The 19,932-nt window shown below is 31.3% G+C and overlaps 3 protein-coding genes across 3 annotated transcripts in view; 2 read left to right on the forward strand and 1 right to left on the reverse strand.

The window, feature by feature from the left end:
• Positions 1–5,426: 5,426 nt before the first annotated feature.
• Positions 5,427–5,840, forward strand: LOC147813750 (uncharacterized). The gene has a single exon (XM_087160079.1). It carries the CDS (start codon positions 5,427–5,429, stop codon positions 5,838–5,840), a length of 414 nt encoding a protein of 137 aa, XP_087016205.1.
• Positions 5,841–7,214: 1,374 nt separating this feature from the next.
• Positions 7,215–10,079, forward strand: LOC147813751 (uncharacterized protein F54H12.2-like). Its single transcript, XM_087160080.1, has 2 exons — positions 7,215–8,261; positions 9,831–10,079. The coding sequence occupies exons 1-2, from the start codon at positions 7,215–7,217 to the stop codon at positions 10,077–10,079; spliced, it is 1,296 nt and encodes a 431-aa protein (XP_087016206.1).
• Positions 10,080–17,897: 7,818 nt separating this feature from the next.
• The window catches only part of LOC107437648 (nose resistant to fluoxetine protein 6), an 81,602-nt gene continuing 79,567 nt past the window's right edge, over positions 17,898–19,932 (reverse strand). Inside the window, exon 16 of the mRNA XM_087159103.1 lies at positions 17,898–18,306. Within this exon, the coding sequence (XP_087015229.1) occupies positions 18,130–18,306 (177 nt within the window). The 3' untranslated portion in view covers positions 17,898–18,129. The remainder of the gene's footprint in view (positions 18,307–19,932) is intronic.

The following is a 19,932-nucleotide window of genomic DNA, read 5'->3' on the forward strand; positions in this document are numbered from 1 at the left end:
AGCCCACTAGTAAAATGAAAAAAGCTCTGTATCAAAGATCTGAGGTCTTTTTTTCTTACGTATCGGCCTACTAGCAGTTTGTTAATGAATTTGATTTGAAAAGTTTTTAACCTTCTGGACATATAAATTAATATGACATTTAAGTAATCTGATACTTAGGTATTAATGTTCATAAATGCTAGCAAAACTAAATCTATTTTTGCCGATTTGACGGAATTTAGTAATGCAAATTCCATAGGAAATTATCTAATGTGTGATGCTAGAATATTGGAAATAACGAATATCTCTCAGTACGTTGTCGCGAAGCTGTGACAACTGAATCATCAAATTTATTTAGTCATATCATAAAGATTTGTGGAGTGGGGGGAAGAGAGGTACCATGCATCAAAATCGGTATGTCTTAAAGGAGTGGAACGTAAGGTTAAGACAGAATGCAAAATTCAAATAGAGAAAGCATTAAAATGGGTAATAAAAAAGTTTACAGAACTTTATGCAATATTTATAAGAAAATCAAGTTACTTAGTCCTTCTGAAATTGACAAACGAAACAACAACAACTAATAAATTAGAATTAAAATTACAATTAAGTTTGTAACTTTGTTGATCTGAAGGCCTAAACGTCCTGGTGATCAGTATTCTTTTCTAGGTTGGTCATCATTGTAAAGTTAAAAGTTGATTCTTCAGTAGCGACTTGATCGGCTGCTCGCGTACCGATAAATTGCAGTGGTATAATCTGTGCATATATGAAGGAAATAAGTTTTAATTGATTGAATTCAGTTTGGGAGTGAAAAGACGAGGTAACTGGAGCAACTCCAGATTCACCTCAGGAAAACACATTAATAGGACTATAATATTGTTCACCAAAAGTTGGTTAAAGCAACACCTTCTATAACTGAAAGCCTCTACATGGTTTATTAAATCTCCGCGTACGGCTCCCGCGATTTGAGTGGGGTATCTGTTTCGTCCCCCACTACGGGTCACGTGAAAATCGAGGGCGAAGAAATTTTTTCCCTGATTTCAATACGGATCCCGCCATTTCCCCGTACGCGATAAACATTTATGAAAGATATGGATTTGCCGAGTGTCAAGGAAGAAAGATAGTAACCTCTACGTTTTAATATAGTAACCAGTAGATTGATGCTATGCCTATGTGACTTATTTATCTAAGTTTCGGCCCCGTCAGGGTCCCCAACTCATTCATCTCAGTGGTAGATATGGTACATAGCCGTGGCTCCAATCAGAGGGGTGTACAAAATTTAAGAAGCAAGCAAATGGATAAAGACAATATAAGACATGATAATGAGTACAATAAGGATAGAATGAGACAGGTATTTACAGAGAGATAATCTCGGTCACCTGCCTGCATCGCCTCCCACCTTGCGGGCTTCACGGGTGCACAGACAGGGACTTAGATTTGAGGAGAAGGGATAGTTGAAATTATTTGCTAGTTAAACCTTTTAGATAAAACTACGTCTGATAGATAAAAAACAGTTGCCGGGTTGTATAGGCTGTTTTTCCTAGTGAGCTCGAAGTCAAAGATTTGGTTGCAGTTACACGTAGTGCATTTACGCGCATCATTGAGGAAAGAGATGCAGAGTTAAACCGTGTGTTCCTCAAATGAGTCAATGTTCAGATCTTTTCTTATGCTCATTCTGAGCCTACGAGGGGTTCCCGTAAATTTAACGTTGCATTTCATATCATAGTTATAATTTTTGATATTTAGTGGTGAAAAAATTACTTAAATGAAAAATATTAAACTAAAAGTAACTTAAAAATGGCCCCGTAGTATAAAAACTGAGCCGTAAGCGGAGGGTTAAAGGTAGTCAGATCAGCAGAGATGCCAACTTGCTCTGGACAGCAAATATATATTTTAAAGTGGTAGTTTATAAATTGTGATTCTTCGTTTAATAAGTTCTATTTAGTACATTTTTACCCACCACTATTTCTAGATAATTCGTAGGCTTATATTGTTCACCACTTTTTAGTACTTATGCATACCTGCCAACCTTTAATCCCTTCCATTATAATTTTTCCCAGTGGTATTAAAATGGAATTAAAACTTCAATTTTAGGCAAACAAATACGTTGTATGTGAGAAAACTTAAGTTGACAACCATGATAGTAACGCATATTAATATATGTGCTTAATTTTTGTAAGAATAGTGGTGATCAATATCATTTAAAAATTAAGATTATAAAAGAAAAAATAGTATATAATTACTACCACTCTAAATATAAAAATAAAATCTTCCGGAAAATCCCGAAGAGTTGGCAGATATGCTTATGTTTCTAGGCTCCTCCCACTTTTTCTCACAATACTAATTGAAACAGATCAAAATCAACAAATCTTCTCAGTTACCAATATTTGTGACCTTCCGGTGAAAATTGAAAGGTTCCGCGGAGGGGGAAGCCCAATCCAACTGCCAAAATTACGGTCACACGCAGCGAATTTGCAACTCACAACCAAGATGTCTTAAATGTGCCGCAGACCATCGTTCTTTTGAGTGCCACAAAGACATAAATACAACACCCAAGTGCTGCAACTGTGGGGAGGCACACACTGCAAACTACACGGGATGCAGCATCCGTCCCCCAGGAGAGGCCCTCGTGCAACTCCAGCTACAATTCCATCTACAACGACAGGTCAAGTCCATAGACTGATTTCAATCATCAAAGAACTAAAAAAAACTTTTAAAAAACAGAGAAGTTTTACAACTGCTGCAAACAATCATGCGTGAGTCCACTTCTGAATAATGTCACATTTGGACTAAATCTGAACTCTTTTTTAACTTTAGTTAGTATCTCTATTACTATACAAATTAATATTTTTGAATGCTGATCACACTAGATGACGCCACTTAGGCTTAGCAAAATTTATGTAGAATCTTCATGATTTTGAATCCCGATTTTCTGTATAGATGCTATCATCAATCTTTAATGCTCAATTTCAAATTTCTACAGCAATTAATGTAAATATCACAGATTAAGCTCGTATTTAATGTATATCCATCTAATCATGGCTGTATTCATTTTTCAATGGCAATTAATGCAAATCTCTGATCAAGTTTGTACATACTTCTAATCATGGTTACTTTATTATAATGTTACCACATTGTTACATAGTTCAAAATGTTTTACTCACTGTATATAATTTTCATGATGAATGGGGCAGGGGCCGCTGCGCGGCCTAGGCACCCAGTTTTGCTTAATTCCCCCCTCTTATATTAGTATTTCACTTGTTCTTCTGTTGTGTCTCGATTAAGTTTTTAAACTGTTTGATTCACCGGGTCGTTATGGACGGATATTTAAAGAGAAAACATGTTGAAACTGAAGTAAGTACTATTGATTTCTTCGTAATTTACTATGCTTTTAAATTTATTGTTAATAGAATTGTTTTATTGTAACTTCTAGCATTAATTCTTTTTTAAGCTGAGCATGTGGCAAAACTTAGTTAACTTTAAAAAATTATTTAATATTATTTGAATCGAAAGGTATAATTAAGTTAAATTTAAAACATAATTACATTCTGTTAATAGTTGTTACTTATTTTAAACGTTATTGTTGTTCTTGATGACTCAAAAAATGTTTCTTTTTATTTTATTAGGATGAACCAAAGAGGAAAGGTTTGTTCCAGGAGGGAAACTTTCCAGAGTATTGCTATCCAATTGGTGAGGACTTATTCGTTTTGGCCAGCACGTATAACAAGAAATCAGCCATTCATATACGAAGGTTTAACAGATATGGAGACTCATACTATCCTTCAGAATATGGTATAACTCTACAGCCTGAACAGTATAATGCTTGCTTTTGTCATGATCCACCGACATGTATCTTCGGCATTGCAGACATCAACATGGCTTTGGAAGAGATCCCTCCAGCTAATCCCCGTGAAAAATTTTATGTACTGATGAATGACGAGGGAAAGTATCTGCTAGTGGACGAATATACCTGCAGAAGTGATCGCGTATACAAGCACGAGACGGAAATCAGTTTCAAACAGTGGAGAGAACTACAGAAGTGTCGAGATAGTGTGACATTAGGCTATATTAATTTAAAATACAGGTCCGTGGACTTTTTGAACATTTTTCAAGAATCCACCCATCAACAGTGTCCAGTGGTGCCAAAGAATTCAGACATCAACGAAGCGGGTCCTGTTATGAAAGATTGCCTGAAAATTGTGCTGTATAAACATATTAGACTGAAGAAAGGTCTGAAGCCAGTAGACAGGTCTGCTGACTTTCTAGACCAGGTTGTGTGCAGTGTTCACGATTTCAATGAATCTTGCTTAGACTTACATGTGGAGAATATTGCTCTGGATTTTAATAATGAACTAAGTGAACGAAGGCTGTTTAGACAATACCTTAAAGACTTTTTGTGTGAAGCTTTTTTAAGAGAAATTAAATTAGATACTTTATTAACTGCTGCTAAAAATGATTTTTGCAAATAAAATAACTTAAGTTTTAAAATATTTTGTTGTTATTTTTATATTTTGTAAAAATTACTGTGAACTTTTGTTTTCAGAGGAAACGAGATTTCTTTTTTTCAACAGGCATGAATTTTCTTTTTCAGAATAATACTTTTTTCAGGTTCTTAAAATAGAAGAAGAAAAAATTATTGCTGTAATACAATAAGGAAAACTATTTTATACTTAAATAGGTATTATTATTTAATTTTGTAGAAATTATTGTATACCATTATTTTTTAAGAATGTTTATGAGTGTTAATTTTAACTCTTAGAATTAAATTGTTATCAAAGAAAAAAAATCTGATAATTTCTAAAAAAAAATTGAAATAGATTATGAATCGTTTACTTTCATCTGTTTATACGAAACCTAGACATCCAGGAAGTTTTAGAGGTGTAAATGCTATTTATAATTCTGTGAAAGGTAAGGTGAAGAAAAGCGACGTTAAGAAATGGTTGGAGACTAAAGATTCTTATACTTTACTTAAACCTGTGAGGCATAAATTTAAATGTAATAGAGTGATTGTTGGAGGTATAGATGAACAATTTCAAATTGATTTAGTTGACATGCAATCTTTAGCAAAATTTAATAATGGATATAAATATTTGTTAACTTGTATAGATTGTTTCTCAAAGTATGCTTGGGCTATTCCTATTAAAGACAAATCAGCCAAAACTGTATTGCCAGCTTTAAAAACTATTTTTAGAGAAAGAAAACCTGAGAAACTGCAATCAGATAAAGGAACAGAATTCACTAATAAACGTATACAGCAGTATCTTAAAAATTTAGGAGTTCATTTTTTTACAACGAATAATGAAACTAAAGCAAGTATTGTTGAGAGATTTAATCGCACTTTAAAAGCGAAGATGTAGAAATACTTTACAGAATTCAACACGAAAAAAAAAATTTATGTCCTTTCTAAATTAATCCATAGTTATAATCATACAAAGCATAGAAGTATGAAAATGGAACCAGCCTCAGTGAATATCGATAATCGGAAACAAGTTTGGAATAATTTATATAGCGACAAGGTGAATATTGATAACCCTGTTTTTCAAGTCGGTGACACTGTTCGCATTAGTAAATCGAAACTTTCATTTGAGAAAGGATATGAAAATAATTGGACTCGAGAATTATTTGTCATAGATAAAATAGTTCATCGAAATCCTGTAGTGTATAAATTAAAAGATTTAAAGAATGAAGCAATAGAAGGTACTTTTTATGCAGAAGAATTACAAAAAGTAGTCAACTCGGGCTATTTTCCCGTAGAAAAAGTTATCAAAAAAAGAAAGAAAGGAGGAAGCACGGAATATTTTGTTAAATTTCTAGGTTATCCTGAAAAGTTTAATGCCTGGGTGAGTGATATTCAGAAAGTATAAATAGTGAAACTTAACCTATGAAGACTCATTCTCAAAAATGTCTTTCTATGTGACGTTACCCTCTGATAGCTCCATGCAGTTTTTTCCTAACAACAAAATTTCCCATTTTAAGACGCAGTTACCGATACCAGTTGATCTAAAAGGGGAATGGGAAGTAGGCCTATCTGAAATCATCTATCCGCATTCTTGGTTGAACGTAAATGAAAGTAACAATAATTTTCATTACAAGATAAGTAACGGTAATATCATATCGACTGCGAGGCAAACAATTGATGTGGGGTGTTACGAATCAATGTTCGATATTGTATCAGCTATACAACTTGCTTTACCTAAAAATCCTAGTCGATTTACAATAAATTACAATAAAGCTACGAAACGAGTTCAAATTAACGCCGTTCAAGGTTGCAGCCTTCATTTAGAAAAGTTAGGTGAATTGTTAGGATTCCAACCTGATGCAGTCATTACGGGTAACCGGAGAAGCGAATTTGTGGTTGACGCGTGGTCTAATTTTTCCGTTTTTTACGTTTACTCAGATTTAATTTCAATTTCACCACAAATTGTCGGAGATACGCAAGCTCCTTTACTGCGGATCGTTCGAATAAAAGGATATGATGGTGAAACAATCAGCCAGTATTATGATAGACCTCAATATTTACCTTTAACGAGACACTCCTTTCAAACTATCCATGTGGAGCTCAAATTGAATTAAGGTGATTTCGTACCTTTTGAGCTCAAATTGAATTAAGGTGATTTCGTACCTTTTGAAAGTGGTAAAGTGATTATAGTTTTACATTTCCGCATGAGACAAATACTATAAATAGTGCGATGCGTTTTTGAATCATTCATTTGAAGAGAAGAAGTCAAGATGAGTGTACCGTACGTTTGTTGTGCTGAAAAATTCGAAGATCATTATGCGAGTCAAATTGGCTCGGGTTTGCCCTATTATAAGGGTATTAATTTCCAAAAGGGCTATGGACTTGGTGGTATATTTCGTCGATTATTTAGAGCAGCGCTACCCTTTTTAGTAAGAGGTGGTAAAACTATTGGAAAGGAAGTTTTAAAAACAGGAACTCGAGTAGCATCTGATGTATTATCTGGAGAAAACTTTGAGGAAGCCGTCAAAACAAGAACTAAAGAAAGTGGAAAACATCTAGCACAAAAAGCTATTGATAAAATGCAGTCTATGGTCGGAAAAGGAAACTATAAAAGGAAGCGTAAGAAGCAAAAACGATTCATTTCATCTAAAGCACGCAAAGTGAGTGGACGTGATATTTTTGATCCATAAAATGGCATTTTTGTTGAAAGATTCTCCTGAGTGCGTAAAATCGGAATTGGAACTTTTTACCTTACCTGGAACTCAAACAGTTATTCAAGATGGTCAATGGATACAATTTCATCCACTTTCTAACGTTTTTGAAAAAAATAGTAAAAACGAAAATAGTAAAAGCGAAAATAGTAAAAACGAACAATACAGCTATCACTAAAGATGATGATATAGGACCTGTGAATTTATTTCTACACTCCTTATTTTCTCAAGTAGATGTATCTTTAAACGATCGTACAGTTTCCAATTCAAGTAATACCTATCCCTATAGGGCCTATATTGAAACTCTCCTAAACCATGGATATGATAGCAAAACATCTCAATTAACAGCTGAATTATTTTATAAAGATTCTGAGGATGGTTTAAACAAAAGAATTGCTTTTTTCAAAGAAAGCGCAACAGTGGATATGATTGGCTGCATTCATTCAGATTTATTTCATCAAGATCGTCTTTTACTCAATTTAGTGGATTTGAAAATAAAACTAATAAGAAGCAAGCCAGAATTTTGTCTACAAGGATCTGAAGGATTTAAAGTAGTATTGGATCATGTCTCTTTATTTATTCGAAAAGTTCGCGTGAACCCTGGAGTGCTTCTTGGTCATACTAAAGCACTCGAGAAAACAAGCTCAAAATACCCCATTAATCGAGTCCTATGCAAAGTGTATTCGATTCCTAAAGGGAGCATGTCTTTTATTCAAGATAATATATTTTCGGGTCAAATGCCTAAAAAAGTTATTATTGGTTGTGTAGATAATGAAGCTTTTCATGGAACATTGACAAAATCTCCTTTTGATTTTAAACATTTTGATTTAAATTTTATTGGAGTGTATGTAGATGGACAACCTGTCCCCCATAATCCATTGGAACTCAACTTTTCACAAAATCAATGCATTCGTGCCTATCAAACTTTATTTGATGGAACGGAACGAATGGGTCAAGATAGAGGAATATTTATTTCCAGAGAAGACTACAGGAACGGAAATACATTATTTGGATTTAATCTCTCCCCAGATCTATGTTTAGGAGAACATTTAAATCTGATTAAGCATAGCAATTTGAGATTAGAACTGAAATTTGCCAAATCACTGGAAAAAACAGTATGCGTAATCGTTTTTGCCGAATTTGAAAATTTGATTGAAATTAACAAGTCAAGAAATATTTTATTCGACTTCGGAAATTGAAGAATGGATGGATTGCAACTATTCTACATTTTATCGCAAGATAAGATAACAACACCTTACTTTCAAGGCGTATATTCGAGAGATACGCTTCCGAATCTCCAAGAAAACACATGTGCTATCACGAATTCAGATGACTCATCACAACCTGGGACTCACTGGATAGCGTTATTTGTGAATGATCAAAGACAGTTAGAGTTTTATGACTCATATGGGAAGTCTCCCGGATTTTACAACGTGAAAACCGCTTCCTACACGAACGTACTATGGAATTCCAAAGTGTTTCAATCACCTACATCCAATGTATGTGGACAATATTGTATTTACTTTTTACTCAAACGCTGTCAAGGCTATTCTATGTATCATATTTCAAATCAATTATATGTAAATGATTTTCAGATGTATCAATTTGTAAAGAAAAAATATGGTGTAAGATTTGTGTTTAGAAAATAAAAAAAGAACGAAACTAAATCTAGTGTCTCTCATGTCATTATTATAAAATTTTACATTTAAATATTGTTATGTAGGCAATAGTGTAACATTTTTATATCTTTTTAACAAAATTTTCAGAAAATATTTTTATTATTGATGGAAACTTTCTAATATTTCAGAAAATAATTTTATTTTTATAAAAAATTTCTATCTTTTATGAAAATATTTATGTTTTTTGCAAAAAAATTTTCTCTTTTAAGATAATATTTTTTTTTGTTTTTGTAAAAATATTTCAAACGTTTTAACAAAATTTTTCTATCTTTTAAGAAAATATTTATGTTTTTACACAAAAATTTTCTATTTTAAGAAAATATTTTTACTTTTTGTTAAAAATTTGCTAGTTTCGTAAAAATAGTTCAAACTTTTTAACAAAACTTTCTAATATTTCAGAAAATATTTTTATTTTTATAAAAAAAATTCTATCTTTTAAGAAAATATTGATTTTTTTTGCAAAAAAAATTTCCAGTTTTACAGAAAATTTTATCTATTTTTCTAAAACTTTTTGTATTAATTAATAAAGGGTGAAAGTTTTCTTGATAATATAAACTTTTTCACCTGTGAAAAATGATCAATAAAGACAAAATACATTTTAATAAAATAAATAAAATTTTATTCAAAGTTTCACCCAAGCACTTCTGCGGGCATACATCATAGGTTTCTTAACAATTTTATTTTTACTATACAATTTTTTATTTACATCTAAATGTGATGGTAATTGAATATCATTTAATGTTTTTAAAAATACATTTCTCCCCACTGGAGCTGATTTTCTATTTCGCAAAAAGTCATTGATAAGATTTACTATATTACTTCCAGGAACAGTTTTATCTTCATAAATAATTTCACCTTTAGCGTTCCAAAGGAGAGATTCATTATTTTTTAAGAATTTATACATATCTTTAGCTTTTTCTTGAAATCGAACTGGAACAACAGTTAGAATTTTTCCCTCCAAGTCTTCAGTTTCTTTTTTGATATTTGATGAGATCTCTTCTGCAGACTCTACTAGAGGATCGTCTATGTTCGGAATTTCCTCATGATCGGTTTGAGGTTCTGGTTTTTTCGGTCTCGAAATTGAAAAGTGCGTATACTTCTGCAATATTTGTAAATGCAGAGTTGCTTTCTTATCATCTGCAACGTCCTTTTTCTGTAGAATATTCTTCATTTGTTGATCCAATTGTGATAAGTGTTCCGCTACTTGTACTCTATCCTCCGGAACCAACACAAATTTCTAACTGTACTCCATGAATTAAAGAACTAGTGACAGAAATAGCTGCAGGTAATAAAAATGATTTTGTAAATAATTTCGCCAATTAAGGATCATTTCCCAACTCACTCATGAGATCATCAATCACAATTAATGCATCTGAATATTGATTCAAATCGGATGGAAGTCCTTCTTGAAAAACAACATTAGGCATCTCATCATATAATTTTTGATAAACGCCTTAACACCATACCACATGTTTTGGGAAAGGCTGTATCATTTGGTTTTCAATCACTTTTTTTATGAAATAACTTTTACCACTACCTGTTGGACCTGCGAGGACAGCTGTAAAGGGATGTTTGAACCTCAAAAGATCCATGATGAATGAAAAACTTTACTCTCGCCACCTCTATTTATCGTTATCTCTTATCACCACATAATGAGTTCAATCCTCAGCAATAATTATATTTAAATTAAATAATAAAATAGATTTAAAGTTATTTTATTTCTAACATTCCCTCATAGATGGTGCCACTAGAGTGAAAGTATGATATCATTTATTTATTATGTAATAATTAACACGTATATGGTCAGTACCGTTGCCACCCAGAGAAAGTTATAATGACATTAAGAGGGGCAGAAATAATTATTTAATAACTGTCAAAGGTAGAGTGAAAAATACATCGATGAAACTGCAGGATGATATCGATATCAAATCCTTTTCATTTATACGCGTGTTCAGAATACAAAAGTTTAACTTATTAACACATATCTAACCAAGCATTCGTGGGTCAGTGGTTATGATATCCAACTACTGACCCACGAAGGCTTTTTGATTGGCGTGAGTTCGATCCTCAGCCTTAATTATATTTAATAAATAATAATAAAACAGAATTAAATATTAAAATAGATTTAAAGTTATTTTATTTCTAACATTCCCACATAGATGCCGCCACTAGAGTTAAAGCATGTGTATGATATGTGTTATGTAATAAAAGATGACGTCATAACTTCATAATATACAATATCTCCCCAAATAACAAAGTTTCTAAATGTTGCCATCCTTAAAAACTAATATTAAAAATAATAAGTGTTGCCACCCTCAAAAAACTAATAAATTAAATAATATACCGAAACGGAAACTAAAATCGAAACTACAGACGGGCAGAAATAAGTATACGGGCAGAAATAAGCACCTTCCGGTTAATGGGCGGGCAGAAATAAGCAACTTCCGGCTATAGATGGGCAGAAATAAGCAACTTTCGGTTGGGGCAGAAATAAGCACCGATTGACTATGACGTCACTTCCGTAGCTTATATCGCGGTGCCTACTACTAACATGTAACCTCTCTCTACACTATTCGATTGTTAATTTGTTTTTTATTCCTCATACATTCTTGTGGATTTACCTTGCCACATACTCAAATGTGCGTTCAGTTATTTCCTCACCATTTTATTGAGGATTAAACATTAATTTTTCTAGGCAATTTTAAACTTAATATTTTTTTTATTTTAATTCCTAACACTCATCTTAATTATTAATTTTTAAAACTTTAAGAATTTACTTAACAGAAAAGTTGTTAGGAGGTATGCAAGCTTGAATTAAAGTAAGAGTTAAAGTTCCGTTGCTACGTACGCAGTTGTTTCCTAATTAATTAACTTTAGGTTTTAATTGTTTGTTATTTTGTTCGATTTTTTTTCCACATTTGATTCTGTTTAACGTGCTTTCTTTATTTCATGGTAGCTACAATTATGAAAATAAATGTGTTGCTCTAACGCAATTTTGAAAAGCTTGAAAAAAATCAAAATAATCTTTTTATCTTGAAGAATAATAACTTTGTTAGAGTTCAGTTGGAAACTGTTATCAAGAGTGATATAAAAATAATACAAAAGCATTAAGAGATAGTAATTTTGTCAAAAATAATATTCTTAAGAGAAAAATCTGTACCTGTGAGTAGGTTTTCCTGTCAGTTGTTTTACCAATAAGTAAATTTTAGCTATTTGTCGAAGAATATTGGTGAAAGAATGTAACGATTGCTTAGTCTTTTACAAAGAAAAAAAAACTAATTGAATCTGTTTATGTTAACGAAGAGTAACTTCATTAAAGTTTAAATCCATCTGGGAATCTTTGCTATCTTGAATGCAATAAAATTGAAAATTATAGAAAAATTATGTGATGACAGCATTGCCAAATATGATATTTTTAAGAAAACCATCTGAATTTGGAAATAGGCTTTGCTACATTATTTTATCAACTTTAGATATTGGGGAAAAACCTTTTATTAAATTAGTATTTATTTTTTGTGTTGCCCCATTTTTTAAATTATTTTTCAAATAAATAAAACTAAAAGTATCATTGAATCCTAAAGAAGAACATATTTATGAGAATTCAGTTTTCTAATACTCTTTTGCAAAAACATGTTAATTTTACTGCAATAAAAGTAATACAAAAACATTACACTATAGCTTCTTTGTCTAAATTAAAAATGTTTAGGAGAACCTTCTCAACCTGTGAGTAGGTTTACTATCAGCTGCACTAACAGTAGTAAACTTCTGTTATTGATCATAAGTATTTTAAATTTAATATACATTATTTCGTGCAACTTTTTTTGTAATACAATTTCCATATCTTTCATCAAATAAATTTACCATGCATTAATTAATAAAATTCTTAAATATTTTTTTAATGATGTCAATAATTTTTGTTTTAAGATATCAAATAGATGCTCTTTACCTTTGGGTATGTTAACAGAATGGAAATGGGCTGTTTATTACTTTAAAATCTTTATTTTTAATAATAAGGAAAATTTAAAAAACAGTAACAATTTAACAAATATTTCTAAAATTGATCAATAAATTATGCAACTACAAAAATTTTTTATTTAATTACCACACATAGGCAAAGCTAACAATAATTATGTAATATTTGGTAAAAAAAATTCTATTTTGAACTTTGAAATAAGGAGTTAAAATAATAGCAATTAATATTCAATTTCCATTTTTAATTATCAGTCCAAAATTTCATAAAATTCCTAGTAAATTTAGAACAATCACTTGAGGGTCTAATATTTACCTAACTAAACCTGGCAACTTTTTCGCTAACTACTTAAATAAAATTGTGAACAATATTATTAAAGAGCATTTTTCTTAGATTATCACTAATAATCAACCTATTTTAGAATTTATTAAACGAAATAAAATAAAAAATCTACTTCGAATTTTGATTTACAAGATCTCTTTAATAGCATTCCCTTTTCTAAAGTAAAAGGTATTTTTTTGAGTTATTACTATTATTACAAAAATATCCTTAACTGCGAATTTGGTTATTGGGAAAATCTGATTAATATTTATCTTTTTAATAATTATCTTCACAATGGAAAACATATTTTGTTCAAATTGATGAGAACAAATATGGATCACAAGGATCTAGTTTTTTATCTCTCTTAGCTAACTTATTTTTACACTATCATGAAAAAAATTATGAAACTAATACATAAATAAACTAATCTCATGGAATTCTAATGTTTCCAGAAACATTTATATAAAAACTATTTTTATTTAAATGAATAGAATTAGAAGAATTTGTAATAATATTTATTTATCGAATAAACAAATAGACGAACTCTACCAAAATTTGATAAAAAAAAAATAAAAAAAAGGAATATCTAACTAATGTAATTAAATTCTGTATAAAATAATTCAGTGTTAACTGTATGTTATAATTCATAAAAAATTTACAAAAGATTACTCTGTTAGCAAAATTTAAATTTTTTACCATGTACAAATTCAATTTGGGAAAATACGTGGCTTAAAATCTTCAAATACTCAATAAAAAACTTTGTAAAATATTTTTTTTCCTTAAATTTTAATAATTTCTCTAAAATCATCAATACTATAATTAAAATTCAACCTTATTCATTATAAGGTTGAATTTTAACCTTATTCATTTCCAGTATAATATTATTACCTTGCACACATCCAGTTTCGGGCCAATGCAAGATAACTGACGAATCAAACACGCTTCTTTACTTCAGTAAGAACGCACCATAAAATTATTCCACCATCTCTTATTTACGATTCTATTTTCATGTTTTGTAATCTGGCAAACTTGTTACGAAAATATTTTAAACCATTTTTGAAAGATGCCGGTAAGTGTAAGTACATATGAATTCACTTATTGCTTTTTTATTATATTTTGTGTTTTATTCTGTATTTTCTTAAATTTTTATTTTCTATTTTTTGCTTGATATGCTTTATTTTGAATTGTTTGCTTAATTTGTTTAGTTTCAATTTATTTGGTATTCCTCACACTATTGAATTGATATATTTTGCTTTAGCTATATTATTACAATGATAGAAATCATTCTCTTTTGCAGATATAATCGTTTGAGCGATTGACGAGATTATAACTTTTCCTTATTTTTTCAGCCTTTTTATTTTTTTAAAAATGCTTTTAAATTTTACAATATTTTTTAAAAATTTTTCTTCTTCTCTTCTAAAAACTCTTTTTATTTTTTTCCATGTTTCCTCTATACGAGGGTTGCTATTTATATTTCTGGCCTTGGCAACAGTAAGTGTTGCTAGGCGACAGCAGACGATTTTAATCGAAAGTTTGATATTTTTAAACATAAATTCAGCAGACGATTTACCATTATAGCTTCATTTGTGTTGTTGACAGTAAATTGAAAAGTTCTTCTCTTTCAAAAATTGGAATTGAATCGTGAACATTTTCGTGCCATTATTTTTCATAACTTTCGACGGGGATTGTCAAGACAAGAGTGCTTCGATGAACTTAATTCTTTATTCAGCGATAAAGCGCCATCCTACAGCACTGTAAAAAATTAGTATAACGAATTTAATCGTGGTCGATGTTCGATCCAGGACGAATCCCGTGCAGGTCGTCCAAAATCCGTTGTTGTGCCAGAAAAGATCGATGCTGTGCGTGAACTGATAAAGCAAGATCGTCATGTGACATACCGTGAGATAGAGGCGTCTTTGGACATTAGTATGACTAGCATCAATAAAATATTGCACGAACATTTAAGCGTAAAAAAAATTTGTTCACGTTGGATCCCGCATAATCTGACAAACGCTCAAAAAAAGGCTCGTGTCGATTGGTGCAAGGAAATGTTGGAAAAATACGTTCAAGGTACATCAAAGGCTGTGTATAACATCGACACAGGTGACGAATCATGGATCTATGCATATGAGCCGGAAACAAAACAGCAATCAACTGTATGGGTCTTCCAAGATGAGGCAAAACCAACAAAAGTTGTTCGAAGAAGAAGAACATCGAAACAAATGATTCCCTGTTTCTTCGGCATTAACGGTCATGTGGCAACAGTGACGTTAGAGCAACGCAGGACGGTCAATTCTGAATGGTACACGACCATTTGTTTGCCAGAAGTCATCGGAGAAATTCGAAAAAAGCAGAAGAACAGGCGACTCATTCTTCATCATGACAATGCGAGCTCTCACACATCGACTCAAACAAAGGCATTTCTGACGGAGCGAAAGATCGAACTGATGGGTCATCCGCCGTACAGCCCTGATTTGGCACCCAATGACTTCTTCTTATTCCCACACATCAAAATTAAATTGCGTGGACAACGATTTTCGACCCCCGAAGAAGCGGTTGATGCATTCAAAACGCATGTTTTGGAGTTACCTCAATCGGACTGGAAAAAGTGCTTTGAAAATTGGTTCAAACGCATGCAAAAGTGTATTGATCATCATGGAGAATATTTTGAAAAACAATAAAACCAATTTCGATCCTGCATGTTTGTTTTTTCATTATTAGGCCAGAAATATAAATAGCAACTCTCGTATTAACTTAATTTAAGAGTTTTATGTACTTGCAGCTTATGCGCAGTGAATAAAACTTATTATTTTTTTCGTAATTTTCTTCATTAATCTATCTATTCTTTTATCTAATCTTCGGAAACCCCTTTATTCTTTTCATAAGTTTTTAATCTGCACTGTAATCAGCGTAAGGATTTCAAAAAAGTAGATCCTAACATGGTGTTAAGAAATTATTCATTTAATTTTAACAATGTAGAACCACTGTTTTTAAAACAGCAATGGACTAAACATTTTACATTTAGTAACTGTTTGACTGATTCTTATAATTAATAAATATCATAACACATTTTCGCTGTCAATTAGAGCATCAAAAAATACATAAAAGCGGCACAACGGTGTCCTATCTTCATCATAACTTTACAACATAATTTTTATTAACACTAAATATAAAATGTAACTCTAAATAACAAATGTTCAAAATAAATCCTGCTAAAATAAGTAAAACTAGGGGGTTCCGCCCCCTGCTCGCTACGCTCGACAACCCCCAGAACTGCTTCGCAGTTCCATTGCATATTGCTTCGCAATCTTATAAAAACATATTAACAAATTTAAATTTTAAAATAAAAATGCCAGATATTGAAATCAATTACTTAATGAAATTTATACACTTCTCTGCCCCCTTCACAATTTGATTATCTTTTCTTCATGTAGCTGAGAAATTTGGAGCTGTAGCAGAGAATATATCTCAATAAGAAATGCTTTCCCGTTTAGAATTCCGCCATTCATTTCTCTGACGTCTGCCAGAGATATTTCGACGCCTGATAGCAGGCATTTTATTTAGGCAGCAGGCACTAAATAAATAAAAATAGAACTAAATAACTAAGATATCGTTTTAAATCTCAAATCAAAATAATTGTTTGTAGAAAGTTTGTTTTAGTTTGAATATTCGCACGTTTGTTTTGGTTTGAATATTCGCACGATGCCATTGCCATTCTATTGTAACGAAACAAAAAATTTATCATGAAACTAAAAATTTATCAAAGGAACTAAAGATATTGAATTCTTTTTTTAAGAAATTCAGTTCCGTTTTTTTTATCCACTCTTATTTTTGTTTATCAATCTATTAATTCAGAAATGCTTTAAATCAAACGATGCTTACGGAAACAATGCTTATGCGAACCACCCGAAAAATGATTTGCTGAATTCTCATTGGTTGAAACTAAATTATTAACTTTATTAATTAATTAAAGGAAATTTTAATAATTTAAGACCTTATTGCACATCTACATAACAATACCTTTAAAACGACACCTTATTTGTTTAATTCTGTTGCGTAGTTTGGGAGTTTTTAGCGAGACAAAATATTGCTAGCCTATTAATATATAGATTAGCCAGTACTCAAGCAAGTAGGGAAAAAAAACATGCTGATTTATAGTATTTGAAAATTATACTGTTGTAAATCGAGAACTCAATTTAGTGAAAAATTAATACAGTTAATCTTATTAATATACACTTAATCTTTATTTTAAAAGGATGGAAAACAAATTGAAATTTTTTTAAAAATAGTCACCGAGAAAGGCAACAAATAAAAAAGGAGTTATTTTAACTTTATTATTTGTGTCTGTATTTTTGTATGTGCATGATTTTGTATTTTTGTTCAGTACTGACTTATCGATTCCTTTTTTTTCTCCATCCCATGCGATGAGCAGGTATGCAGTTTGTATAGCATTAAGTCATTATTTAAAAATAGCTACTGTCTATCTTAGAAATATTTATTATAACTTGAAATTGTTCACAAATTTAAAAGGATGCATACTTTATTTTAGGATTTGTTGCTTCTGTTCATTACAAAAAAGTCTGATTATTGTTTACATAAATTAGGTTAATACTAAATTAATTACTACTTAACTAAGCATTCTTACAACTTACTAAGAGTTCTTTTTTTCGAAATTGTCTAAATATTTTCAGCTGTCGATAATTCCACTTAAACAATGAAAAGGAATTAAATTACCTTCACCTGAAACTGTGTATAAGTGTAATATGAATTATACATTTGCAATGTTTCAAAACAATTTATTGAAATCAATATATTACTATAGTTTACTATGCTATAGTTTTTTTTTCATTCAATTAATGGCTAATGATTGATAGAATATCAAATGTTAAAACAGCTTGAAAGTCAAAGATGGATTTATTGCCTTTAAGGCAGCACGAATGAAGAATTGACAGGCACTTGTCAAATGAAGACCTCTTTAAAAATTATATCTGTCATATTCATAGAATTCAATACTCATGCAGTGTTCTTCTTAATATCAATTCCATTTACTGCATTGACTGGCATGATTTCTTTTCTCAGTTTTCCATCCGAGAATGCTTTCTCTAATGCCATTAAAGGCGATTCAAAGAATAGACCTAGCACAAAAGCTGCCAAGAAACTGAGGATCATAATGTTGAAAAATATGAATATCTGAAAAGCAGAAAAATTGGAATTGTTAAATATGGTATAAAAGGTTCGGAAAAAATTATAGAAACAATTATCTGCTAACTCTAAAGGTCTGGTTTCTTAGGACAAGCGCCTTATCTGAGCGTCAGCGGGACGTCAACGTCCCGCTGACGCCAACAAAATATTGGTTTGTTAGCTCAAGGCCTGGTTTCTTAGAACTAGCGCCTTATCTGGGCGTCAGCGGAAAGTTGACGTAGAGCTGACGCCACAAAAATACTTTTTTGTTAGCTCAGCTTGAGCAGTCGGTCCAACGCAGACATTATCTCTCATTGCGCATGCGTTAATAACGTAAACAAATATTTATTTTGAATTTGTATTGATTTTGTTATTGTTGACTAGTGTTTTAGAGAACAAATAGTGACTTTGTCCAAGAAAAAACACATTATAGTTGAGTTAAATGAAGACTGCTATGTTTAATGAAGAAGCTATGTTTAATGTCAAAATCAAAATCTTGGCTGATTTCAATGTGCTGTTGGATGTTGTCCGCCATTGCTTCTGTGGTTAACGTCACGTTGTAATCCAACTGCAGTTGAGTTTGACGGCAATTGTAGTTCAAGATGAGCGTTCAATGACGTATACTATCAAACTCACAAATGGACCAATCAGAGGTTAACGCTGATTTCCAGCTGACGGCGTCCTGTCCTAAGAAACCAGGCCTTAGTGAACAATCATTTTTTCAACAGCAAATGTTTTGGAAGATTTTACAAGGCTAAACTGTTGGCACAGTTTAAAAGATCATGCTTGAAGCATTCAGAAGTGGGATCCTTTTTACTCACACAAAACTTTCATCGTCCAAAATGAGCGTAAGAAGTTTAACCCCTTAACTTGTGCGCTCGAGTTAATTAGAGCACACTCAAGATAATTCGAGTGGCGTTGTATTTTATGCTGCTATAATTTTTCACACTCGAATATAATCGAGAATTGAAAATAACAATGTGAAAAAAAAATCTAAAAAAAAAAAAAAAGAAAAAAAATTTAAAAGCTAAGAAAAAAAAATCGTTTTATTGATATTTATCATTTACATAGGATTGTAAGCTTTAACACTTATTTATTTAAAAATAAAATATAGAGAGATGACAACTTGCTTCGGACAGCAAATATATATTTTAAAGTGGTAGTTTATCAGCAGTGATTCTTGGTTTAATAAATTCAATTTAGTAGATTTTTATCCACCACTATTTCTAAATAATTCGTAGACTTATATAATTCACAACTAATTGTCCACCGAAAGAAAAAACAATGTTTTAAAGTGTGTTTTTTCACATTAAAAAAAAATTTTTTTTTGGACGATTCTTTTCAAAAAATCTGTGCATTAAAGCTTTAAGCTAATTAAAGCTTTTCTTTTTCAATACTACTATAGTTAAAGAAAAGCATTCTAATATAAAATTTGCAATCCTATTGAACATTGCTCCCCAACCTTTCTGTTGGCGCGGACCTGGCAGCGTTTGATAATTTTACCACTGCTAGCTGAGGGGAGGGGCAGAAGTTAGTTGTTTATACTTTAAGTGGTTCTGATTTAATAATTTTGCTTTTATTGTACTTAAATATGCCTTCAAAAAAATATAGTTACATACGCGGTATTAGTACTAC

The sequence above is a fragment of the Parasteatoda tepidariorum genome, chromosome 3, assembly GCF_982258835.1.
Source record: "Parasteatoda tepidariorum strain Cologne lab strain chromosome 3, Ptep-v5.0, whole genome shotgun sequence".
In the NCBI taxonomy this organism is placed as follows: Eukaryota; Metazoa; Arthropoda; class Arachnida; order Araneae; family Theridiidae; genus Parasteatoda; species Parasteatoda tepidariorum.

What these genes read in the sequence shown, in the direction of transcription:
- LOC147813751 (XM_087160080.1), top strand. Translation starts at nt 7,215, where the DNA reads ATGGTCAATGGATACAATTTCATCCACTTTCTAACGTTTTTGAAAAAA. An exon ending in CCAAATCACTGGAAAAAACA is followed by an intron (nt 8,262 to 9,830) that starts GTATGCGTAATC and finishes TCTCTTCTGCAG; the next exon opens with ACTCTACTAGAGGATCGTCT.
- LOC147813750 (XM_087160079.1), top strand. Translation starts at nt 5,427, where the DNA reads ATGGAACCAGCCTCAGTGAATATCGATAATCGGAAACAAGTTTGGAAT.